Source organism: Misgurnus anguillicaudatus, chromosome 23, assembly GCF_027580225.2.
Source record: "Misgurnus anguillicaudatus chromosome 23, ASM2758022v2, whole genome shotgun sequence".
NCBI lineage: Eukaryota > Metazoa > Chordata > Actinopteri > Cypriniformes > Cobitidae > Misgurnus > Misgurnus anguillicaudatus.
Genome location: NC_073359.2, coordinates 17,504,398 through 17,532,051, shown reverse-complemented (window position 1 = coordinate 17,532,051; position 27,654 = coordinate 17,504,398). Strand labels below are relative to the sequence as shown.

The 27,654-nt window shown below is 37.3% G+C and overlaps 3 protein-coding genes across 3 annotated transcripts; 1 reads left to right on the top strand and 2 right to left on the bottom strand.

The window, feature by feature from the left end:
* Positions 1-2,293: 2,293 nt before the first annotated feature.
* org (oogenesis-related gene) lies at positions 2,294-5,304 on the bottom strand. Its single transcript, XM_055218772.2, has 6 exons — positions 5,146-5,304; positions 4,907-4,984; positions 4,415-4,643; positions 4,026-4,180; positions 2,541-2,645; positions 2,294-2,451 (listed from the first exon to the last, which is right to left on the bottom strand). The coding sequence occupies exons 1-6, from the start codon at positions 5,197-5,199 to the stop codon at positions 2,431-2,433; spliced, it is 642 nt and encodes a 213-aa protein (XP_055074747.2). The 5' UTR covers positions 5,200-5,304; the 3' UTR covers positions 2,294-2,430.
* Positions 5,305-11,413: 6,109 nt separating this feature from the next.
* LOC129453381 (inactive tyrosine-protein kinase PEAK1) lies at positions 11,414-15,720 on the top strand. Its single transcript, XM_055217611.2, has 4 exons — positions 11,414-13,016; positions 13,166-13,311; positions 13,605-14,095; positions 14,487-15,720. The coding sequence occupies exons 1-4, from the start codon at positions 12,937-12,939 to the stop codon at positions 15,546-15,548; spliced, it is 1,779 nt and encodes a 592-aa protein (XP_055073586.2). The 5' UTR covers positions 11,414-12,936; the 3' UTR covers positions 15,549-15,720.
* A 1,075-nt stretch (positions 15,721-16,795) lies between these two features.
* On the bottom strand, positions 16,796-23,066 carry oaz1a (ornithine decarboxylase antizyme 1a). Its single transcript, XM_055217612.2, is given in 6 exon segments — positions 16,796-17,416; positions 17,502-17,587; positions 17,683-17,858; positions 19,030-19,116; positions 19,118-19,163; positions 22,884-23,066. Coding segments are annotated over 6 exon segments (645 nt in total). The 5' UTR covers positions 23,003-23,066; the 3' UTR covers positions 16,796-17,285.
* Positions 23,067-27,654: the final 4,588 nt, after the last annotated feature.

Genomic DNA, 27,654 nt, shown 5'->3' with positions numbered 1-27,654 from the left:
CACGGCACTAATGATTTTAGCTTTAAAATGTGTAATATAGTTACATTAAAAAGCATCAGAATTAACACAATACTGTGTTCTACCTTGCACAATGTGTGATTTCAACTTAAGAATTTATAATAGTAAATTTTATCTCATTTTCTGCTGAAATTCTCATTACCGCAATGTGTCCGGCTGTGTTTGAACATGTGTTATGTTGTAATTTAATCAAATTAACACAAAAATAATAAGAAAAAAAATAAATGGATGTTTTGCTAGACTACTTTAGATGACAGAAAAATATTTACTGAATATTCATGTATAATAATAATGAAGAAAAATTAGGAAAATGATGTGTCCATGCCTGATGTTCTCATCCTCCGCAACACTTTTTGAGAACAGTTTAAGCACACATACAGAATTTTAATAAAGTTTGATTTTGAGTGACCAAGCACATGGACCAGTTACTTCAAGATGGCTACCAGGTAAGATCATTTTTTACAGTTAATTTAAAATATTGTCTTGTCAGAATGCTTACACAACATTTTGATTATCATTACCGCAACAGATGCTTATTAAATGTTAATTTAATTAATAGAAGCATAATACTTTGATTTTAAATGCATGTGCAGAATGTCCAAATTATGTTCTTTCAGGTTTGTCATGTCATTTTGAAAATATGTCAGTGTTGATGTTTTCTGACCGTTGCGGTAATGAGATTTTTTAGGACTAATTTTTTTAATTATGTTACAAAAAGTGTTAAATGATAAGTAAAAGTTTTTAAATTAATGTTCCCATTTACTACTCCAGACTTTGTTTTTCAATGTCTGGTGGGGAAAAAAAGTAAATTTAAGCAATTTTTACATTTTCATGCTTGACATTTTTAAAACCAAGTTTTCGTGAGAATCACCCATATAGAACATACTGTTTTAGCAGTTCTCTACAAAGCACAATAACCTTAGTAATGTTATAAAATCCTACAGTCAGGTTATACAAGGTAATACAAGGTAATCTGTTAATAGCATTTAGGTCAGATAATGTCCTCGACTCCTATTGTCATTCAAGGAAGGTGACAATGAACCAGAGTCATAATGTGCTGAGGGATGCAGTTTTGTGTGCCAAATAGCAATAGGCCATCTGTACACCCTGCCTGAGGTTACCTCAAGGACGAATAAATCTGAAGGGATAAGGCAAACAGAATATGACCATAAAAATCATGTTTACACACTCAATACCCAATGCATCAGATCAGACAGCATTCAAACATAGCTCATGGTAATGATATGAGTGAATCTAGAATAATGCAGCACACCCTGATATAAAGGCACTCTTGGAGACTCCAGAATCAGTGATACATCTACTTTCAAGTCGCACACAGACGTCTTCTACATAAAAGGAAAAAAACTGAAAATGGGGGTACGGGCTGCTCCTGGTGCAAACTATTTCAGGCACATTAAAAACATAGCTCCCCAAGACGCAACCATCTCGCCTTCAAAAAAGCCTGACAGCTAAGAAATCCCAGACGGCCATAGATTTGATGTATGCTTTAAAAGACTTCTCCCCACCTTGCCAGCATCTCAATTTTTTCTAAGCCTCCAAGAAAAATAGCAGGGGGGAAAAATCTCAGCTAGGGCAACAAACAGAAAGCGTTTTGATGGTTGGCCTTAAGGGCATTATCCCTTCAAATGCGCAAGCGCTCCGCATTGCCTTAAAAAAAAAGGAATGTTCTCCTCTCATTTAAAAACGTTGTCGCTGCCAACTTAAATCAAATCAAACCAGAAATGTATTTCTCAGGGGCACAAATTAATGTTAGGGGTCCTTTGCAATAATCCACCACTCTTAATAAATAAATAGACTCACAGGAGACCAGAGGTAGTGAAGGTGGTCATGCACCAACATCCATCAGACTCAAGTGGTCACAAAAAAAAAATGCTCAACGTTTCTCCCGCCCTTTCCCATTGATAAAAGATGGTCTGTAAACAATGAGGTTATAAAATAATACAACTGCAGAAAGCTACTTGAAATAAAATGCTACACAGCTTTGATATATTTGCTTCTAAAAGATTAAAATTTAAACTACGATTTAAATGTATGCACTTGACATATCCAATGTTTATCAGTGAGAGTTCCCTGGGATCAAACCCATGACCTTCGCAACCCTAACCAAAGGTCTATCAGAGCTATAGGAATGTAAACGAAGTACAAAAACAGGCCTTCAATGTGTTATCTGTAGGACTGTAGTTTATCAAAGTGACCAGCTGCCATCTACTGGCCAAAATGTGCACTGGACGTTGCAAAAAAGTCAAACTAGTGGTACTATAAACAAATACTTTTATTTGGTAGTTTAATATTAGAACATACAAAAACAAGCAAACTGGGAAGAGATTCAACTAGCAATGCCACAGAATGAAAATGAACACAACACTCTCTTGATAGTGCACACTGCCATCATTAGGCCTCCGCAGAAACAGCCTGCAATACAAAACGTGCAATTTGAAATAAAAAAAATTCAGATTAATTTAAGAAAAGAATATTTTTTGTGATAAATCACTTGACTTTACCGTGTCCAAGTCTTTGATCACCACGACACCCTTCTCGATCTCCAAATCACTCTCGGTGTCATTGTGTGACCGATATTCCTCACTGTCCGTCTCAACCGCACTGGGCTGCAGGAGGCAATACAGATGTATGTGTAAAAAAGGATAATAATGTATTATTTACTTTAAACTGACATGCAAAACACTTTTACTAAAGAGATTATATAGATTACAATCCCCCCACACAAAAAAATATCTTCTGCTGAATGACCCTAAATCTTTAGCGATCTATATGTATATCTGAAGAGTTTGGTTCCAAAGCACCATAAATCCATTTTTGACTAATTTGGGTAAAATTGTGTTTTCTATATCGAGAAAGTGACAAAATGAAACACTTTTTTTTCAAAATGCTATAAATCTATTGAATCAATATATAAATGTGCATTCATCTTTGCCATTTTATATTCATTTAGTTGACTAGTGGTATACACTGATAAAAATAAAACATTAATGGCATTAATCAAAATACTTTTTGTCATATTAAGAACACTGTCATTGCTGCTGTTACTTGGGACGTCGTCGCTGAACTTTTTTGGTCCTACTCGATTTTCATTGACTTTGTGTAAAATAATGGAAAGTTTTTCATAAGATCCTCTGGGTCAATGTGTTAGCATGAAAAGAGCTTGATGCTGTCGTGTGAGAACAAGCAACATTCTGTATTTTTCCATAATGCGATATACATTGCAGCCACTTGCGATAGCGATATGTATTGCAATATATACATTTTAATAGACTCATTTCAGAACAGGTTATATAGACCCTTAGGAAAGCCAAACTGCTAAATGTATTTTTTACACAAGTAAACAGTCACCATTACTCTATTCTTTTTGAGGAGTTTAAAAAAAATCCTTGAGTACATGTGGAATATTCCTTAAAGGAATAGTCTACTCATTTTCAATTTTAAATATGTTATTACCTTAAATAAGAATTGTTGATACATCCCTCTATCATCTGTGTGCGTGCACGTAAGTGCTGGAGCGCGCTGCGACGCTTCGATAGCATTTAGCTTAGACCCATTCATTCAATGCTACCATTTAGAGATAAAGTTAGAAGTGACCAAACACATCAACGTAAAAATACTTGCCTGAAAAGTCCACTCCCCTTCTCCCTCTCATAATGGGAGAGGGAGGGTGTTGCTGCGCCGAGTTGAAGTACTCCCAAAAGTGCTATTACGCCATAAAATGAAGCTCCTCTTTTAAATCCGCTTAGAAAAGCGCTACGTTTTATTTTGTACCACCAAACTTGCTCGTATAACTACTCGTCTTAAATAGGAAAAACGTTGATGTGTTTGGTCACTTCTAACTTTATCTCTAAATGGTAGCATTGAATGAATGGGGCTAAGCTAAATGCTATCGAAGCGTCGCAGCGCGCTCCAGCACTTAAAATGTTATGTAGGGTGATTTTATGTTAAAATCAACTAGACTTGTGAATTTGTGAGGTAGAACAAACCTCGTAGTCTGGATCAACTGCATGATCTTCCTCCGCCAGCTCTTGAGTAAGTGCTTCAACCCACGATTGCTGCTCTACCTCCTCTTCCTCATCCAGGTCATCCTGCTTTCTCTTACTGCCTTTGCCACAGGGTTTGGTCGGAGAACAGCGCACCTCTAAAAACAGAAAGCCGTGTCATTCTTGATTAAGTGACAACATGAATGCAACACATGATCAAATCATATCACAAGTACAGAGATTTACATTTAAATTACATGCATGCATTTGGCAGACCCTTGTATGGTGCATTCAAGGAATACAATTGTGTTTGCTGGAAATCAGATATTTGCGCTGGGTAATGCAATGCTCGACCAATTCAGCCAAAAAAACAATACGAATTTAAAGTGCACCTGGGGACACAGCACAGCCAATGCTGGTGCAGACCGGATAACCCAGAGCACTCTGGATGCGTCGGGGCAGGATGGCCAACAGCAGGCGGGTAGCCCTGCGGAGACGCTTTCGGACCGTTCTGCACTGTCGTTCTTTAGGAGAACCTCGTTTTTCTTCAGATGATGGAGAGATGGCCTTCACTGGTGCAGAAAACCCAAACAACCACCACAAACCACGTAGAGCCCGCATCTGAAAGAAGCGCAGAAGATGCAAGTTTGATTTCAATCATTGATTTTAATCTTTGACATGACCTTACTTAGTCAATATTAAAAAGATAACGTTATCAAGGTTATATTGTCACAGAATGTTCGTTTATCATGTAGGATGGTTTTCACAGTCAGCCATTTCAAACACACGTAAACATACGAAGTAACCACACTAACGCAAAGACACTTGACTACAAGAGTCCAACTACGATAAATAGCTTTAACAATAAGACTAACGTTACTCACAGTAAAACTGACTGGCCAAAACTGTGAAATCCGACAGAGGATGGATGAAACAACGCCTCTCTTCGCCACAGCTTTCTTCTGTTGAGAAAAGAAAAAGTTGCCTAAAGAAAACTCAAAGTACGCAACTGCAACAAACTCATGCTCGTGTGTTCCTCATCTTATGGTACGAAGGCCTTGCATCGTGTACACAGTAAACGTAAAATATTTACAGGGATTAAATGCATTTAAAACAAACTTGCCTCTTGACCCTCGGTGTTGTCAGACTCAACGGTGTAGTTGCATTGGTTAGTCATCTCGATGCTCTCTCTTCATTAAACCATTGACTGGATTCAAGCGTTTCACTGTGAATTTACGCGCGCTGCGTGCAATCAGTGCTGCTGCGCGCGCTCTAATTATAACAGGTGTGGTTGGTCTGCGCGCCTGCGCGAGAAATAGCGTACTGCATAGAGACAGAGCGCAGCGCGTCACAACCTGATGGCCACGCCCACCGGGGGGGAGGGCGGTCCAACAGTCTCCATTGACTTTGTGTTGCGGGGGGCCGCCTCCTTGTCATTTCTGGCTTGTGGCGGGAAACTGAGTGATGCCTGGGGGCTGCTTTGGGACGGTGTGTGCAGCTGGCAAGCCAGGGAACACAGAGGTGGGTTTTTGTGGGCTGTCGAGCCGTGGAGCCCAGTCTTTGGGGAGAGTGGGGTGGATCGCCGATTGCGTTTCCCCCTATTGGACGCAGTTTTGCTGGTGGGAGTGCTGTGGGGGGTTGCCTGTTTCCATTTCTGTGTCTAAACGCTCGTTTTTTGAAGTCGACAGCTTATAAAAAATTATTTATTTATTTTTTTGGCGTGTTAGATGTACACCTTGTCACACAGCAGCTTTTAGGTATTATTCTGTTTTTAAGTTTAATCTGTAAATAAGTTTTTATAAGCTGTCGACCCCAGAGAACGAGCGTTTAAAGACACAAAAATGGATACAGGCAACTTTTCATAGTACTCATATTAGTAGAACTGCGTCCACTAGGGGGAAACGTAGTCGGCGATCCACTTTATTCTCCTTAAAGGAGCATTTCACCCGTAGAAACATTAATCTTTATTGAAAGTGCATCATATTTGTAGTCGAAATGTAACATACATTTCAAATTTGGTGCCTATTTGACCAAGAAAATGGGTGTTTGTAGTCTCACTCCCTTAACAAAGATATAGCATTTCCTTCTTTCAATGATGCAAAATGATGATTTTTACATCATTGAAAGAAGGAAGTGCAACACTGAAATCAGTATTTCTCCTGTCTCAGTGGCAACTGAGGAAATGATGCATGACCATTCAAAAACATGACTGGGGATCTAACTATACAAAGCTTAATGCAAATGGGTGAAGTGTCCCTTTAAAGGCTGGGTTTTATGGTTCGACAGTTTATAAAAACCCATTTCTGGGTTTTTTGGCTTGTTAGCTGTACATCTTGTCACACAGCAGCTTTTAGGCATTATTCAGTTTTTTGTTATAAGCCAGAAATGAAAAGGAGGCGGCCTCTCGCAACACAAAGTCAATGAAGACGGTTGGATTGATTTCCCCCCCGGTGGGCGTGGTTTTCAAATTTGCGTAACGGCGCTCTGTCTCTGGCTGTTTCTCAATTCCAAGAACGCAAAGAACGGACTTGCGTCCTCGTGGAGATCGGTCTTGCCAGGCGACCTTGGAAGAACGAACTCGGAAGTTTTGCCGCAATGACTTCTGGGGCGTTACGCGATTTCAGCAAGTCTGCACTCGATGCATCCTCGATATCAAGAACACATCCGGGTATTTTCATGCGTCCTCTGTCCTTGCGTTCTTGAGAATTGGAATGAACTTCGACCGTTAATGATGACGTAGAGCGAGGACACGAGGACGCAAGATCGCTGAAGAACGCATATTGAGAAACAGCCTCTATACTACACTAAACAGTGAAGCGTTAGCGAAATAGCAAGCTAATTATGTTGTACAAAATAGAAGCATACAAATTTTTTTAAAATAAAAGTTACCAAAAAAATAATATAATAAACTAATATTCATGTTGCAGACACGTCAGTACTTTTGTGTCATCATCTGCTTTACAAAAACAATACTTTTTTTGTAAATTATTAACATACCTTACAAAATGCATTTTTCAATAGTAAAAGTGTAGTAATCATGGCTTATAAAACCGAATTGCAGGGGGGACCGAATTGCTCATGACACCGTTTCTCAATCCAAAGGCTTCAGCCTGCGGGGGCGCATATTATGCAGGGTGGATCGTCATCAAGCCTGGTTTATTTAAGTTAACTGACCACTACACTCGCATATTAAACAAATAACTATTAATTAAGATGTACAGTCAACTTTATAATTGTTAATATTCTGAAACAAGACCGTCATGATGACGTATGCAGCCTCGAAATGCGACCTCCGGAGGCTGCACCCTTCGTATTGAGACACGGTCATTGTATCTGTACTGTCTATAGTGCAAGTTATTTATAGTATGGGAAACAGTACACAATATTTGCAATATTACGTGTATTGTAAATAGAAACTACATGAAGAAAAAACTCAAGTGTTAAGTGGATATATTTAAACACACTAACAACAATTAAAGTTGTAATATTGTGTTATTGTTTCCACAATAATATTATACTTTTTATTATTTTATTTGTTTTGCTATAAAAGAATATATAAAAGAGTTAACATTTGACAACTGCTTTACTGTACCATGCTACCCCATATCTTTTAAAGTAATGCAATGTATAATTTCATGCTAAATTCTACACTAATACACATTAATTATTTTTAGGTAAAACTAAATGCAAAAATGTCACAAATAAAAGATCCACAAGGTTTAGCCTAATATAGTTTCTTATCGTAATAAAATTAAACTAAAATAAGATTTATTGTTATAGAAGCACTTTTTTTATCAATTTTTCTTTGTTTTGAAAAAAACTTGAACTGTGTGTGATGCCTAAATCAAATGGTTATCACAGGTTTTTCACCATAATTTCTATCAATATAATATGGTTACTACAGCAAAATCATGCTTAGTTTGTGGTAACTACAGTTTAACGGACAATGTTTTCAGTTTTATATAAGTATGTTAATTTTCGTAACGGACGTGTTTGTAAGGGTTTAATGTTTGTGTTTACCAGTTTTTTTTTTTTGCATTTTTACCATAATTTCCATCAAAAAAAATTAAAATGCACGATAAAACTGGTGAAATCATAATTAACATAAACAATGCAATGAGTAAATGTAGTATTTTGGCGTTACCAAAATACAGTTTCCTGTCATTTGTGTTACGCAGGAGACCTGTCAGATCGGAAATACCCCAGGAGATCCATATTTGGACATGTTTCCACCCACGTCTCTCTCGTCACATTTACGCACGCACAAAACAATAACACGGGAAAATATAAAGGGGAAAGAGATGATAGACTTTTAATGTACGGTAGTCTGGAGTTGCACGTTCAGGCACAAACAGGTGATGATAAACACATCGTTTCATACATAAAAGTGTAACAGAATACAGCATGTCAGCAATGCACAAGAACATGGCGGTTACGCGCACTGCCAGCGCTGGAAACTGCACGGGAACGTGCACAGAGAGCGAGTCGGAGAGCGTGGGATTCCCGTTTGCACGTCGTCACAGCTCAGCGGGCATTCGCGCGCTCATGTGGGCCACCGCGAGCGCGTGCTCGTTCGGAAGTTCACTAGGGTCAGAAAGCCGCGGGAGTAAAGACAGCATACGCAGCATCGTCGTGACACCCGACAGCATCCCTCAATTCACCATCCCAAAACTCGCCCTGGAGGACAATTTTAGATCCAAATCAAATGAGAAACAGTCTGAAGAAGATGAGGACTGGTATAGCACTGAAGATATTTTGGAGACTTACCCTCCTCAACCCATGTCCTCCTCGCTTTCTTCATCAGTATCATCCTCATCTTCCGGTTTCGGCTCATCTCCTGGTCCTGGAAGGAAACTAGTTGGAGGCATCTCCGATCATCCCACCCTCAGACGGATGCCCACCCAGAGTGAACCTTCCTTCTGCTGTCCATTCATGGAGGCTGAACATTGCTCCGACCATGCAAGCAGAGCAGCCCTCTCCCTGCCTCACCTACCCAAAGTCACCACCCCATACGGCTTCATCACTTTAAGCAAAAGCCCACAAATGGCCAGCGAAGAGACGCTGCTCTTTCAGACTGGGCACAGACGTTCACCTGAAGAAATCTCTTCCAGACACCCCAAGCTTGAAATGAAAAGAAGCGTTCCTGTTAGGACATCCCCAGTCCAAATAAGGGCCAGTACCCCTCCACATCGGTCTCCTGCAAGCCGTCGGTTCTTTAGGAGCCACAGCATTACAGAAACTGAGATTCAGAGACAGCTGGCTCAGAGGAAAGATCTTCAACCCTCTCCATCTAGCCAAACTCCAGTCACAAAAAGGAAGAGGAGCCTTTGGGGAGTTTTACGCAAACACCTCAGAAACCAGAAGGAAACTCTTTCGATTTCAATTTCAATTTGAATCTTTAGATACACATACATTAGAGCTGTACTGGCTAAAATGTTTTTTAATGTAAAAATAGAATTTCTTGATTAATGTTTTCTGGATACATTTTTTATGTATTCTGTAATGTTCAAATATTAAGAATTTCAAATGTTTACCAAGAAAAATAAAGTATTTTTGAACGTACCAATGTTTAAAAAGCCTCTGCTCTCTAAAAACAGTATTCCCAAAATGTATCTGGACACCTTAGTCAAACATAGATGTGCATTAATGTCATTGCATTATACAACAAACTATCAAAACAAGTGACGTGGAATATTTTAGGCAAAGCATTTCATAAAAACATATTCTTATGACAACATACAGCATTTGGACACTTTCTGATTGTCACATTTATTAAACTGGATTATTATTCACTTTTTTATTAATTATGATTTTATTATTATTATAAATGTTTAATATTTTAAATGTTAATGTGATCAGTGTGATTGTATAGGACATGTGTGATCTGACCTTATAGATCTACTAAATCTGCCTGTTTAAACATCTGTTTGAATTAAATCTCTTTCAAATAAAAAGCTCTAGTTTGTAATAATGCTTGGTTTCTAATGCAGTGACATTTACACTACATTTTAAATGTTGCCTGAGGTGTCACAAAACTTTTTTAGGTGACTGAAAAGGGCATCAAAACAGACTATGATCTCTGTGGTTCAGCACTAATTTTGAATCAAAAGTTATCGGAAGTTAAGTTTCATTCAAACATGTAACTGCAACAACAGGGCTGCGTTCAGCCCTGACAAAAAGTTGCACAACATTTATTAAACAGAAACGGTGATGTGTTGAACAACCAGTTGTGATGACGCAAGAGTTGCAACTACGGTAACTGAGAGGCCATTCTTTGTGTTCTTTTTAAAAATGTTTCTGAAAGCCTGATGAAATCGTTATAAATGTGTGTTTAATACTGTAAAATGCCCTCGATTTTACAGTCACTGACCTTGCCGTCCAGAAGGAAAGACAACATTCCAACTTAAACTAGGGATGGGAATTGATAAGAATTTAACAATTCCGATTCCATTATCGATGTTGCTTATCGATCCGATTCCTTATCGATTCTCATTGGGTGAGGGAATAAGCACAAATTTGTATGTTTGTATAAACTCGCTTTAATATCTGTTCAGAAGACACAGAACAGAGTATACACAAATTATGTGTAGCAAGCTCAGAACAAACTTAAAAGTAGGTGAGCTACTTCTTAAAGTAAAGTCCAGTGACCTATAGCCTAGGGCAGTGTTTCTCAACCAGTAAATATGTGATTTGAAATTAATAAAACAGAACTAGACAGACATAAAGCATGCAACTTTTGGTCATGCATGCATTTGTTATTTTCTTTTGAAAAGACATGATGCTGGACAAAATACAGCAAATGCAGAGGCATCTACTGTGGCAAACGGATGCAAACCCTTTACCACAAACTTAGTCACTGCTTGGCAGAGGTGGACACTACTTAAGTATTTTAGTTTCATTTTTATAAGCAGACTGGAAAGTCTGCATACACTGTAAAAAAGGAGCATTTTGGTCAAATCAACATATATTTTTATGCTACTTTAACTTAAAACATTAAATTAAACCATTTTTACTTGTTTTTATAAGTTATGTCAACTATTCACAGGTCAAACCTAAAACAGTAAGTTGAATTGACTTGCAAAACCTGCATTTTTATACAGTGTAGTACCACTGTAGCATTATACAGTATCATTGCTACGTCAGTATGGAAGCCCATTTCCGCCACATAAGAAAAAACTCATGCTCTGATAAATCATAATTATGACTTTAAAAGTCAAAATTATGAGATAAAAAGTCAAAATGATGACTTTAAAAGTCGATATTATGACTTTTAAAGTAATACATTTGAGATAAAAAAGTCAAAATTATGAGATAAAAAGTCATAATTATGAGATTAAAAAATCAAAATTATGATTTATCAGAGCATGATTTTTTTTTCTTATGTGGCGAAAATGGGCTTCCATACATCTGAGTAAGATATTTATTTAGGTCCAAAAATTGGATCGCAACATAAGTTGGTTGGTTTTGCATGAAAACACTGCTTGACGTAAATCAGCAATTGTGCATATTAAGGATCCAGCCACAACGTGTTTACTGAAGTGTTTACTAAGTGCAACATTTCAGTCTAATGACGATCCACCTCTCAGTCTTCATTGTTTAGGTCTCTTCTTCTCTCTCTCTATTGCTCTCCCTTACATGTTCGTTTTCATTAGCAACTGAAAGCGACCTCGCTCCATGCACCCGTTTCTTAAATTAGAAGTGAGCAATTCATCCTTTGATCTGCACTTGAAATGATGAACGTGTAAAAAACAATGTTTGCACTCTTTGCCAAAACCATGAAAGATGATATTCACTAAAACATGCAAATCACGGATTTAGGTTCAAACTGGTTTTGTCTAATTGCAAATTAAGTTAATGACTACATAAAAGCTTTTGCTGGTGATGATGGCTGACTATTTATATGCTCATTAAGTGTAAGTCCACAATGTGCATCAAACGTAGTAATAATGTCTCAATCAAACTGAACTAAATCATCTTCAAATCTTTAGACTTCAATTTCATGCTTGGGGTTTCTTGTTGTGTAAAAAAGAACAACAGCACCCTCTAGTGATCGTAAATTACATTAAACATTTATTTTGAGAGCAACCTCTATGCCTCTGTTATGTGCTGGTTTTTGTATTGTTGCAGATTTGTTGTTATTTGGTCCTTAAAGGCTGGCCCAGTGCATGTTTACCTTAATGTTAGCTGATTTCGATAAACATCTCTACATTAACGCATTCATGTAGCCTAAATAAAATGTTCTTTAAAATAGGAGAAGTCAGTGTTTTTATGTCCTATATGGTTTTTATTTTATGCAGAACACATTCACACATTTGGTTGTCCTTAAACACCATATTACAAGGAAGTGAGTGACCACAAATAGCATGTATTAAACATTCCTCACCAACTTTCATTTTTTGTCAGCCAGTCTGGAGTAAAGTGCTTACATTAATGCATTTGGCATACACTTTCATCTTACTTACAGTGCAATTTAAAGTTACTTCATGTGGCATTGCTAGTATCATGCACTATCAGTAGAGCTGCAATAAAATTTGGTTTCAAGTTCTCTAAAAAGCAATACTATTAGATACCACAAAATGTGTTTCCTTTATGTATGGAAATACTTAGCAAAAAGAAACCTTTGTTTTACACAAACTTGGCACAGTGCATTAGCACAGTGCAAGTTAATGTTAAAACTTGACAGTAAGCTTGTTTTACAACTTTTCAAAGTTGTAGTAAACAGATGTGCGTTATACTTTTCCGCTGCCAACCTCAGATGTAAGATAATCTGAGGCTATGTGTGTGAGACAAAAAGAGAGAGAGCACATAAAAAAGCTGCATGCGTGCTGACACTGGAAGAAAACTACAGGAACTGACAGTTGGAGGAGGGTACAATGCATAATCGAACCCTTACTCTGTCACACGTTAAACTAAAATGCATCAGGCAGCAGACCACGCTCTCTTGGGAGAGCCAGGAAGGACATTGCCACCTGCATTGCCCATCAAACAGCGCAGGTAAGATGTTGACGCATAACAGCTGTGATGTAAGAAACTTCGTATTGCTTAAAATAATAGTGGTCGGTAAAACGAACTGCCAAATAAAAAGCTTTGTAACATGTTCTAATGTTATTATATTTCTGGATCGATGTGATTTGCATGTGTAGGAGTCAGTCATCTTCATGCTCCATCCAGGATGTAGAGCTGAACGTAGATCTACCCTTGTCTGGACCACAGACGCCTTTGACTCCATTTGCTGATGTGTTCGAATCTACTGACTGTAATGCGATTCACTGTCCAATACATCGATACGGTGAGTACAAAGTTTAAAAGCAAGCTTAGTTTTGCAGAAAATAAGGACCTAGGTAATGTGAGGGGTGCATACGGACATATGTCACATGCAAAGCCTTCCCCATTTCTGTTAAAGTAGAAGTAACACCTGATAAACCCAAACCACTTTGGATTGCCACAAAATTTCATTTCGTTGTTTCTCATGACATTTTCTTGCACTCATGTACCAGATCTATGCATGCAGTTATGCAGGTGTGCGTGCAATGGCACAGAATACTGTAATACTGATACTCTCCTATCTGTCGTTTTGCACAGAACATCACCAGGCGAGATTTTTCTCAGACCAAACTCCTCCTCCTATACCCAAAAAGAGTCTGAGAAGAACCATTTCACTGCCAACAGATGCTCTGGACCCACCTTATTCAGGAATCCACAACTATGATAATCCTCTATACATGAAAACACCGTACCAAGACCAAAAGGAGAACTACGAAGAAGAGCTACATGATGGTCAGTCCTTGCAACAGGTGACTTTCGACATCCCGGATGAGCAACTCTGCAGACTTCTCAGAACCTTCCAGAGCTATGAGCAGGTCTCCACGAGCATTCAAGAGTGTTACCTACAGTTTCTAAGGGAAGTGTTGGAGAAGATCGAAACTAGCGTCTTCGTGAACGAGCAGGAAAGCAAGATTGCGAAGACGTCCCACCCGAATGACTTTCTTCTTTGCGGACAGCAGTGGACTGGGAAGGACGTTTACTACTTGGTGTGTTGTCCAAAGATTCCCAGGCGGCTGTTTGCAGCTAAGGTGATAACATCAACTATGAACTAAACACTGTTACATGTTAAATGTAGTTTATTTAGATTTAGCAATATGCAAGTTATTTAATCCTCGACTGTAAATAGGCCATCAACACTTTCCCAGGCTAAGCCCTCGAACCACATGCAGAAAGCACATCCTTATAAGGCAACTCTGGCTAGCAGTACAAAAAGCCTCAAACCACACTTCCTCCATTATGCCAGGTGTTGAGCAACAGCACGACAGTTTGACAGATTCCGGGTAGATTTAATTGCATGTTTTTAGTTGCACTACAACGTCTTTTTGAAGATACATGCTGTTTTTGAGTAAATAACAACATCGTTACGATACTGGAATGTTAAATGAACTCCAAATCTTAATTCCCCAATGTTTCTTGCAGGTTCACAGAGAGGATTCGGCATCAGATTGTCCTTTGCTACATCCAAACCTCGAACAAGGTGTGGTCCATTTCCCACAATGCACAGCTCCAAATCGAACTCATGCCTTACAACCAGAAAGTCCTCAGACAACACCAGATCCATCACATGGGGGCAGCACAGATGCATGCCAACAGCAAACAGTTGTCTCTCTCCTGGAAAAAGGTGTCAGTGTGACTGTGTCAAGAGACTTTCCATTGGGAACACTTGAGGACTTTGTTGAGGAGGGACACTCTTTGCACTGTACCCACCCTGAGGTTTATGAGAGGAGGCTTTGTCTTCTTGTCCTCCAATTGGTAATGGGACTACAGGTCTTTGGACAATACAATGTAGTTCACAAGGAACTAAAACCACAGAGTTTCATGTTAGTGTGGCCTAGTGTCACATGGAAGGGAGTGGACACTAGAGAATACCTTAGTGAGATAAAAAAGGGAAGAGACATGATTTCAGACCCTTGTTCAGATGAACCTAATAAGATCACAGTCTCCGAGGACCAACTAGACAACGGAAAGACGAAAGGCGAGATGTGTCAAGCCTTATGGGAGAAATGGGGCACCCCTCGTGTGGTGCTCAACTTTGAGGATGAGGAAAAAGCAACATTGCAAGAACACCAGTTGGGGGACTTGCTAAAGTACTGTCTACATCTCACCGACAGTGGCTCGGCCCTGTGCAAAGTGCCTACTCCATACTCTCCAGGTCTGCTTTGGCTGATCACCCAGCTCTCGTCAAATAAACCTGGGATATTAATGGCCGATGTGCCAAGTGTCCTCCAGGTACTACTTTGGGGTCCCAGAAAGGGACTCTTCCAGCACAACCAAATGGAGAGCAGTTTGTTTTCTAACTGGCTGTTAGTTAAGCAATCGCTTTTGGTTCTCAAACTCGCAGAGCAAGGACTGTTTCAAGATCAGCATGGCTTGGACTGGGAAGATTATCTCTGCCTGCAATATTTATCTTTTACAGACATTGAGACTGTTCGTAGCATAACGGCACAATTAGGTCTTCACAACTTTGTCAGACCAGTTTAAAGTTTCATTTAAGCTTTAAAATTTTGTAGCCTAATAAAAAGTTGGCAAGCTAACCTAAATATCACTTAGATACATGATCTATAAACTTTCCAATTACAATAAACAAATCATGCTGTCCCAAAGTCTTATCTTTGTGATTCACATTCTGTCACGTCTTATTCATACACCTTTCACGATTACATAGCATAGCGATTCTCAAACGAGGTGGGCCAGGATGAATCAGTTTTATGACATTTTAGAAGACAATTATTAATTAAATTCTTTCTATAACCTCAGAAAAAAATATAGCTACCAAGCAACAGCACCACATTGTATAATTTTGGGGTGGTTTCCCGGACAAGGATTAGCTTAGGCCCAGACCAGGCCTTTTAGGGGTGGTTTCCCGGACAGTGATTACCTTAAGACAGGACTAGGCCTCAGTTTAATTAGGAAAATATAACTGGTTTTAACCAACATGCCTTACTGAAAACATTACCTGTGGGCATTTTGAGGCAAAACAAAGGGCACTTAAGTATTTTAAGATATGTCAGTGCAAGTTGTTTTCAGTTTAGACAGCTCTTACATTTATTTTAGTCAAGAACTAGTCGAATCCCTGTCCGGAAAACTACCCCATTATTGGGTAATTTAATTGGCTAATTTAACTAGTTTTAAAAACCATGCCTTACTAAAAATTGTAAGGCAACACAAAAGGGCACTGATGTATTTTAAGGTATGTCAGTGCAAGTTTTTTTAAGTTTGGACAGCTCTTCCATTCATTTTAGTCTAGGATTAGTCTAATCCCTGTCCGGGAAACCGCTCCTTTATGATTTGTCTAATTAAAATTTTAAGTTTGAGATCTTTCATGGCATGAATTTTCTTTGCGGGCACACAAAGGAATGCCCCCTACACATGCATGCCAAAAAGTTTGAAAACCATCAACCTTAATAGAACCATTTTCTTGTAATTCTTGCAAAAACATGCATTTTTAGCTTAGAGTACATTTGCCAATCAAATTTTTTGTCACACAGCTCAGATTACGAATTTTTAGCAAGTAAAACGATATTCAAAGTGCGTGTTATGAAATCAGCTTAGTTTGTTAGAATTTGACCTTGTAGAGTTTACTTATTAACAATACTCTACTTAGAAAAAAATGAGTGTTACGAAACATCTTAAGGGGTCTGAAGGGCATTACAGAATAAATTAACAGAAACATGATCCTATAAAAATGTACATCATGCAAACAGATGTGAAAGTACCAAAACCAAGGCTGTGTAGGGTGAGCACTTTATTCTGCACACTGTAGTAAACATGCAGACAAATCCAAATTGAAATCATAACTAAAATCCTCAAGATTCATGCACACATTAAGAAACAACTTGAAAACACGGATAAAAGAAAAATCAATATCAGCAAAGAAAACCACGATTCTACATAGATTGTTGCTTGGGGAATCTTAACCATAAATATTACACCCTATAACAATCATTGTGTGGGAATGGGAAAAGGGGGAAAAAACAGCATAAAGACCGATTACTTTGAGTCAACCCAGTAGTAATGGTTTGTAGACTAATGGTCACTGAAAATTTGGTTACACTAGTGCAAATATGACAAATGAAAACACGGCACAATCGTTACAAGTACAACGCAGCAATTAACAAGAAGTCTCAATCTGACACATTCAAACTCAATGTTTCATTTAATAGTGACCACGTTCAGATGAAATAGTACAGTTATTAGAAGCAAGTATGTGATTATAATCTATGCGTCACTATCGGAGTCTCTTTCGATCCTGTAAGCCATGAAGAAAGCGTCGGGGCGGGTTGGGACAAGGGGATGACCTGGTCTCACAATCTCAAAGCCCATGAAACTGAACGTCCGCAGCAATGATGCTGAAAAAAATAATGTGGTTAAAATCAGACAGAAGTTGACAGCAAAAGAAATGAAAACTGGAATAGGAAAAGCAAATAGTCTCACCTCTGTCATCTCGACTCTTGTGGAAGCAGATGAAAATGTGATCAACCTGTAGCTTCTCCTCTGCAAACTCCAGCAAGAGTGAAAAACTAAAACGAAAAGTAACCAATGAGTGTATAATCTCATTTTCACTTATCCATCGTAATGCGTAAAAGTAAAGTGTGACGGGATAAATTTAACCAACCTCTCTTTGCTCCCTTCGGGAAGTACACCAGGAGGAATTTCAATGTAAAGACCAGTCCCCTTCAGTGCACCCCTCCAAACCAAGCGTTTGTTCACAGAGCAGCGTCGCTCAAAGAGCAAAAATCGGACACGGCTGTTCACCTGAGGAGCTTCCTCAAGAACTAGTAACTGAGCATCCTATGAAGTAAACAAAGTTATTTATATACCATTTCACAATACACAATCCATTACATTAAAGGAAAACACCAACGTTTTTCAATATTTTACCTCAACTTATAAAAATTAATACATACCTCTATTTTTTCAATGCGTGCACTTAATCTTTGAACAGCACCCTGTGAATGTGTTAGCATTTAGCCTAGCCCCATTCATTCCTATGGCTCCAAACAGGGATGAATATAGATGGCACCAAACACTTCCATGTTTTCCCCATTTAAAGACTCTTACATGAGTAGTTACACGAGTAAGTATGGTGGCACAAAAAAAATTGTTTGGAGCCATAGGAATGAATGGGGGTAGGCTAAATGCTAACACATTCAAGAAGTGCTCTACAAAGATTAAAAGTGCACATATTGAAAAAAAGATAGGTATTTATTAATTCACGTTGAGGTCTCTCTCTTTAACCCCATACTAGCTTCAAAGGCTATTTTTATGGCGAGAATAAAGTATAATTAAATCAAAGAAAGATTAAAAAAGATGCTAATTCACATTGAGGTAAAAACATAGTAAAATATTGAAAAACTGGTGTTTTCCTTTAACAGAAGGAATTAGATGGTGGAATTGAGAAGATGCCTTCAATTCCGACTAGTGATGGGATTAATATGTTGTTTGCAATCATTGACCCTTGCTCTTGGAACCTGTTTAATCTCTGCTTACTAATAGCAATAAACGCTATCTTTGTGAAGTATACAAAGACAATGCTGTATAGTCAGTAAAATGAAGTCACAGGGTCTCTACTAACTCTGCCACATCTGCCAATGGCATATGAATTAATGTATGATTTTCACCTTTATTTTAAAGTTTACGGGACCTTGCCTGTAGAAACCCAGCTAAGGTTGCGTTACGGTTTTCTACAGAAAATCATCCTACATAATGTAAAGAACATTCTGTAAAAAATATAATATTGATATCTTTTATACTGACTTGTGTAAGGTCCTGTGAAAGACTGTAATCAATCTAAAAATCAATGAATTAAATCAAATTTTGATGCTTTTTAATCTCAATTTGTTTGAGACTTTACTCTGGATTTCACAAACAAGGTCATTGTTAAAATTCTTTAGACAATAAAGTGCATGTCTTTAATTTAAAATTAAGGAAGTAGAAACAAGAGCGAAAGCACTGTACTTACAGAATAGAATATTTTAGCTGAAAGACTGTGATCCCTTTGATCATTCCCTCGCCCACCTGGGATCTTCAGGGGTGGGTGAGGGACATCAGGAACACCACAGAGGCCCCGGACACGGGTTACTGCAGCGATGGGAACTGCAAACACAACACAACTAATTACTACTCTGACAGGACAAAAAACACCATAAAACAAAATTACGCAAACAATACTGAATGAGAACACAAGACATTTAAAGGAATCAACATGCCACTTTAAAGGGAAAGTCCACTTTTGAAAATATGTTCATTTTCCAGCTCCCTTAGAGTTAAACATTTGTATTTTCCGTTTTGGAATCGATTTAGCCAATCTCCGGGTCTGGCGGTACCACCTAGCATAGCTTAGTATAATCGTGCTTAAAAATAACCAAAGAGTTTCAATATTTTCCCTATTTAAAACTTGACTCTTCTGTAGTTACATCGCGCACCAAGACCAACGGAAAACCAAAAGTTGCGATTTTCTAGGCAGATATGGCTAGGAGCTATACTCTCATTCTGGCGCAATAATCAAGGACTTTGCTGCCGTAGGTGCAATGATATGACGCAGCACCCAAAAATAGTCACCTGCTATTAAAATGAACCAAAAGGGACTATTTTCGGGCTCTGCGCCAGATTACGCCGGAAAGAAAGCACAGTCGAGCCATATCGGCCTAGAAAAATCACAACTTAATTCTCTGTCGGTCTCAGTACACAATGCCACTACAGAAGAGCCGAGCTACAAATAGGCAAAATCAAAACTCTTTGGTTCTTTTTTGAGCGCAATGCTAATGGTCTAATTGGATTCAATGGATTATGCTAAGCTATGCTAAAAGTTGTACCACCAGACCCAGTAATGGTAAGAATCAAATGTTTAACTCTAGGGAAGCCGGAAAATGAGCCTATTTTCAAAAAGTGTCCCTTTAAAGGTGCATTGTATAACTAAGAAGGATCTCTTGAGAGAAATGAAACATAATACACTTAACTATATTATCAGTGGTGTATAAAGACCTTACATAATGAACTGTATTGTTTCAGAGCACACTTTGTCACTACGTTGTCTCAGACGACATGTTTATTCTTGTGGCGGCTACCGTAGCTTCTCTAGGAGTTTTTAAAGGGAAGGTTGAGCTGTGGACTGCATAGATATGTATAAAGGCTAGATGTCTTACAAAGGAGTCTCTAACAGCATCACCTGGCGGCCATCTTATCTCAGACAGCTCGCTCACTCGTAGCACCGAGCCCAATGGTGCAGGTACTTTCAAATGACGCCAACTTGCTCAATTTTCCACCGATTCTCAAACGGTTTGGTTTTTTACAAACGTTATTAACGTGGCTATAATTCTGGACGATTTAACATGTTTCATGAATTTTTTATTTATTTTTAGTATAAGTATGCAGTGTCATAGGTACATCTTTGACGTTTATAACAAACCAAACCGTTTGAAAATCTGTAAAAAATTAAGCAAGTTACGGCCATCTAAAAGTACCTGCACCACTAAAACCCAATGCCACGAGTGAGCGAGCGCCCCGGGGCAAGATGGCCGCCAAAATGCGGACATTCCACTCAAATGGCCAGCAGCGAGGGCGAGACATCTAGCCTTTATACATATCTATGGTGGACTGTGCCATGGGTTGCAGTTCACAGTCTTGCCAATAGATGGCGCCAAAATCTACAGTAAACCATTAAAGCAAAAACTTGCTAAAAAACACCGCTTTTCAAACACCAAGGCATGGGTAAAAAAAAAAACTGTCATTTATAAACTGAATATCAAGACATGAATGTTGCTAGATGTGACCCAGTCTGTTTAACAAACTATCTTTTTGCAATTTACCATTTTGTAGATAAAATCATCCTACTTAAAGAACTTTCTGTGAAAATATAATCTTGATCTCTTTAATACTGATATACTTAAATATTAAAACAAAGAAAAATCTCAATTAATGAAATCAAATTTTTAATTCTCTTATCCCATACTAAGATTAGCCTGGATATCACAGACAGGGTCACACAGTCTGTTCCTAGTTTTATCCAATTATCATACTTCATTCACATGCAAGTAGACAAACTATACCGAAACCAACACTCTAAGATTTTCCAGCATCTGTAAACAAAGCAGACCAAAGTAACTTTTGAATGCCGAATGCATATGAAAATCTCTCAACCTGACCACAACAGAAGCTGCACAAGCCTGAGTGACCTCATTTCACTTTTATCTCTTATGTAACAAAGCTATACAATGGAAAAAAACACTATTTTGCATCTCACACTGAAGGCGTACTACCGTACATCATTGCAGTCATGAAGGATTGAGTAAACACTAGTTACACAACAGCCAGTAATAGACGAATGAACATGAACACTGATGTACATCAATCATTTAAACCTGATGACTAAAGGTGGGTACTTTAAGCAATATTTAAAGAAAGCCTTCACAATAGGTGACAAATACAAAAACCAAATGTCAACACAAATTTCTAAGCCAGTAAATCAGGATGTGTTACACATCTCCATATTTCAGACAAAGGGGTTTGGCAACTTCCTACAATGATGCAGCCGATAGGTAAACTGCATAAGCATACAGCAACGTGCAATGATCAAGTTATGACAAGCAAACACAAATCACAAGACCAAGAAATCACATCTTTAGCTCTTATGACCTACAATTTTCTTTGCTGATATGAGGAAAATTTAAGTTTTTTATGGTTTTACTACAGTAACAATGTTTAATTATCGCATTTGTAATAAAAAAAAAAAAAAAGGTAATAATTCCGACAAAACCGAAACGCTTTAACTACACTTTACTATAATAAAACCACGTGGTTTATCAAGTGGCCATATAATGCATACGTGGAAAACGTAAGGTTTTATTTACCAGTCAATTCAGCTTTCAGTAAGTTACATACGAGCACAACTAAACAGTAACAACACTAGATTCCTAGATTTTGTAATTTATTACCCATTTCATTTCCTATATTAAATGATTCACCATCATGGTAATACATACAGCACAGCAATGACGCACGAGACACAAACAAGTGGGGGATGGGCGAGGCGACATGTTAGCCATTAGCACCTTACCTTACCTGCGATTAATGTTACTTATATTAAAACAGATTCACACAGTCAAAGTTGTGGATCGTTTCATTCTTTTTAATGACAACTAACGCAAAATACAGTTCAATAACACAAAACGCAGCGTCATATTAGTAATTATCTGATTGACTTAAGCTAGCATGTTAACGTGCTAAAACCAATCCGTCAATCACTTGTTGAGCTCAAATATAGATCTGAATAAAGCGACAAACGCATTAACATTCATATATCAAATAAAACGTAAAAGAAACTTCGCGTCATGAGGTAAAACTGTGGTTATTAAACGACAGTCGTTGATTTTTTAAGACAAATCACAGACCAAAATGTAGTCATTTAAACCACCACAGGCATATGACAGTAAGAACTGACCGATTAGAACCAAATCGTTTCTAGAATGTTCGTACGCGCCAAAACAGCGTTTACCTGGAAACGTGCCTGTCAATCACTCTAAAAAAACAGACTGATTGACAACATAGAGAAGTCTTCGTGAACGGTGTATTTATTTGATATACAGCTTAACTATTATTTGCTGGAAAATAACAACTCACGCCTCTGAAGGATTTTACTCATGTTTTTTCTATCAGATTTAATACGTATAAGAATACCAAACAGACACGCAAATATACATTTCATTGTATTTCATCATTATTTAGATGCTATAGCATAACCCAGGCTTCATTGCTCAAACAAGGCCTCCGGTGAGCTAGCTGGCTAACTTACAAGTCCTACATAAAGTCCTACTTTACCTTTCACGCTCGGGTTTATTACGGGTCAGTTCGATCACTGGCATCTTGGATATATTACTCTCTTTTTCTCTGACAAAACAGTGACTATTCAGTATCGTCTGAAGGTTGGATTTAACCATCCGGCCAACGTCAATGCCCGAATAGTTTTCTTCCCGTGCTCCGACCTAATGTGTTAAAGATTGTAGGCCCGTAGTATTTATAGTTGGAACGCCGACGCGCGCGAGTGGGCGTGTCTTTATCGCACGTCACGTTTTCAGACAAACAAATATGTTTGAGCAAAAAAAAAAACACAAATTATATTAGAATGTAAAGTTACAAAATGTAACAATTGCTTTGTAGAGCAGTTCATAATTAAATTAAATTAAATTAAATTATTAAACAGAAGTCTTACTGTTACCGCACTCTTAACATATATTTATTATTATAGGCTATTATATTATATTTATACATTATATTTAAATGTTATGCTATGTACAATATTTATTTTATTACTCTTAAGCAATATGCTACATCAAATATTCCTTATGTATATAAAAATATGAAGTTATCCATAAGATTTTATGAACATTAACTGGACATTTAATGACAAGATTTTCTGCTTATGTTTGTATTTAATCATTTATTAATAAAAAAAATGTTGTTAACTAAAGACTGCATATATAAAGCATGTTAAATCATAAGCGCTTGTATTTTTAATAACCGTGTCTCAGCTGTGCCTGTCTATCAAAACTCTGAAGAACTTGAGACACTGCCTGACATTAAAACCCGTACCTCCTCATACACCTCTGTGTTTCTACAAGACCACGTTTGCCTGGTAAGAGCTGTCTTTTCAGCTTCAAACTACTACTAATTTGATCATATTTTGGTTATATTTGGATGTATATATATTTATATACTTGCATATATTTATCAGGCTTATTCAAAATAAGGACTGTTATCAGACACTTGGTAAGTTCAGGCGCCTAATTCTATGCTTTCACGTTGTATATGTAACATTTTTAGGACATATTTGTGCCATTCTTGATGCAACATCAGTTAAAATTGTTTTAACAAATGTCCAAACAAGTTCACCAATATGACAACTTTGTTTTAAAGTCCTATAACAGCTCCAGAAAGAATCACCAGAACAAGTATGTACAGTATCATCTATTAACATCAAGGCTGCATGAATATAGATTTTATTTCTCTCTGTCTGAATGTATTTTTGTTGTAATTTGTAAATTTTAAAGGGGTCATATTGTGAGAGTTTTTTAAGATGTCAAATAAATATTTAATGTCCCCAGAGTGCGTAAGTGAAGTTTTAGCCCAAAATACCATATAGATAAGTTATTATATTACATGTTAAAATTGCTACTTTGTAGGTGTGAGCAAAAATGTGCCATTTTTGGGTGTGTCCTTTAAAATGCAAATAAGCTGATGAAATGCAAACACTGATTTGCACTCAACTGAAACTCAATTTTGCTGTCAATTTTTTTTCTCTCCTTCTCTCTCTGCACTAAATGGCAGTGCCATGGTTGGATAGTGCAGATTAAGAGGCGCTATTATTATAATAAGACTCGCTATCAATGTCACAAAGCAGGCGAAACCTGAATGATCTACTTTTTCGCATGCTTGGAGAGATTGGTTTAGCAAAACTAAGTTACTGGGTTGTTCTTTTTCCCAAATATAGCACTTAAACTTAAACATGGAAAAAGTCAGATTTTCACGCTATGACCCCTTTAACAGGATTACACTGTTACTGTTACACTTAACCATCTTCACCCGACAGTGAAATATCGGCGCATATTTCCCGTGGAATCCTTGAGTAAGGTGGAGAATCCCTGGAAAGAGATTACTCTGAATCGCTGCATATTAGTGGCCATGGTTATCGTGGCGGTCAGCTCAGGGATTGAAAAAGTACAAGGTGAATTCTTGAATGTGAGTCGTGCAATAAATATCTTTGTGCATGTATGAAATCCAAGTATTAAATAAAATGAGTTGTTTTAACCCATGGTTCAGTAAAATATGCCACACAGTTGGGTTTAAATTAACTTATGCTGGAACACATGGCTGGGTCAAATATTAACATTTTAGGTTAATATGAAACAGCGGTTGTGGTTGTCATATTTTATCCAACCATATTGAAACAACACAACATTTTCCCCAAAATAAATCAGAGTGGGTCAGTTAGCACTGCTACTTCATGGCAAGAAGGTCCACAGTTTGAGACTCAGCTAGGTGCATTTCTGCATGGAGTTTGCATGTTTTCCTGTATTGTGGGTCTAGATATGCTGGTTTTCACACACACACTGTAAAAAAATGCAGCATGACGATAAAACGGTAAAGTTACATAATTGACATCAATGCTGCATTCTTTTTACAGTCAAATAACATGCATGCTGTGTGAACTGGAGATGCCAGCTTGTGTAGATTGTGTATAGATTAACTGGTTTCTCCCTGAATATAGCCATAGATGCTGAAATGATGTTAAGAAATAAATAATAAATGGGCATAAAATTTTGCCGTGTATTGAAAGAAGAGAAAGACCTTCGACTGATACATGAAAAGCACACGGAGTAGCTTTTAGTTGCTATTAAACAAAAGTATTGGTCAGCAAAATGCTACTCTGGGACACACAGAATGAAGTATTTATAAAGCATACATATTTACTCTGTAACAGAGGTACTAGAGCCATACTTTGAAGAGACAGAAGAACTTGAATTGGAGATTCAGCCCGATGAACTGTCAGAGGAGGTATGGCATATGGTTTTCTGTTTGAACAGTTTTCAGACAGTTCATCATTGTTGAAAATGTGTCTTTTTGCTCTAGTCTTTTTCATGGTTAGACACCGTTGCCATCTGGAACTGGAAATCTGAGGATAAAATCGATGAGTTTAAAAAGAAAAGAGCAGCGAGGCTAAAACTGGCAGTAGAGAAGACTGAACCACGGAAGATCCGTAACAAAGCACTGGATGAAGGATTACTCAAAGAGAGGGAACAATCTAGAATTATTCCAGTAATAGTGCAATAAGATGTTCAGGAATATATTCACAAAAATGGTATTTCAAAAAAGTAAATTTTCTTACAAACCGTATTAATGTTTTATGTGAATAATTTCAATCTAATACCAAATGAAACATTTTCAAATTAACTTGCAAATTATAATGAGTAACTGTGATTTACATTCATTATAAGAGTCAGTGACATGACATGCATATTTTTGTGTCCAGAGGCATTATGTAGGCCTACTATAAATAACTTGATACATTAATGACATGTGTCAATTTATTCTATAAAACTTATTTAGTTTAAATACATATTTTTTAATAATAAATACTCAAATTTGTAAAAAGGCAGGCGTGGCAAACTGTCCATACAAATGAGCATTTAAGACAACTGTGTTTAAATTATTAAAATTCAAAATAAGATACTTTGGAAGTGTTTTATGTTCACAACTTTTCCTATATACAAATTGTACATATATAAAAATCACCAGTGTTAAATTTACACTGCTGGTGTATATATGGTACTCATATAAACACCAATAGTGTACATTTAACACTAGTGATTTTGTTGTTGGGATGTTTAGAACTTTTGTCTAACAATTTGGATGTTCATAAATGTCAAGGCAGTACAACTGCAATCATTTTAAGCTAAAACTTCACATACGTACTCTGGGGACACCAAAGATTTATTTTACATTGTTAAAAAGTCTTGTGAAATGTCCCCTTTAATGAAATGGGTGGGCTGGTATCTTTCTTTCTAAGGTGGTACAACCAATGTAAAACTAAAATAAAGCTATTTTGTCAAACACATTTTAATTGTATGTAAAACTTATATTTATGAATTTGATTTTACACGAGCTTATACCAGTATTCAATTAGAAGTCTGTTAAATAGTTTTAATAACCTAATCATTTTATAAGTCATTGCAGAGGTCAGGTGGTGCAACCAGAAGGTCAAAGGGTGCAACTGTCATGAATGCATCTAAGAAATAAAAAACATTAAGCTAAATAGTCTTAATAAGATAATCATTTTATGAATTATTGCAGAGGTCAGGTGGTGCAACCAGAAGGTCAAAGGGTGCAACTATTATGAATACATCTAAGAATAAAAAAAATATAAAGATAAATAGTTTTAATAAGCTAATCATTTTAGGAATCATTGCAGAGGCAGGTGGTGCAACCAGAAGGTCAAAGGGTGCAACTGTTATGAATGCATCTAAGAAAAAAAAACATTAAGCTAAATAGTTTTAATAAGCTAATCATTTTATGAATCATTGCAGAGGTCAGGTGGTGCAACCAGAAGGTCAAAGGGTGCAACTGTTATGAATGCATCTAAGAATTAAAAAAACATTAAGCTAAATAGTTTTAATAAGCTAATAATTTTATGAATCATTGCAGAGGTCAGGTGGTGCAACCAGAAGGTCAAAGGGTGCAACTGTTATGAATGCATCTAAGAAAAAAAACATTAAGCTAAATAGTTTTAATAAGCTAATACTTTTAGTAATCATTGCAGAGGTCAGGTGGTGCAACCAGTATGTCAAAGGGTGCAACTGTTATAAATGCATCTAAGAAATAAAAAACATTAAGCTAAATAGTTTTAATAAGCTAATAATTTTAGTAATCATTGTAAAGGTCAGGTGGTGCAACCAGAAGGTCAAAGGGTGCAACTGTTATGAATGCATCTAAGAAATTAAAAAACATTAAGCTAAATAGTCTTAATAAGATAATCATTTTATGAATTATTGCAGAGGTCAGGTGGTGCAACCAGAAGGTCAAAGGGTGCAACTGT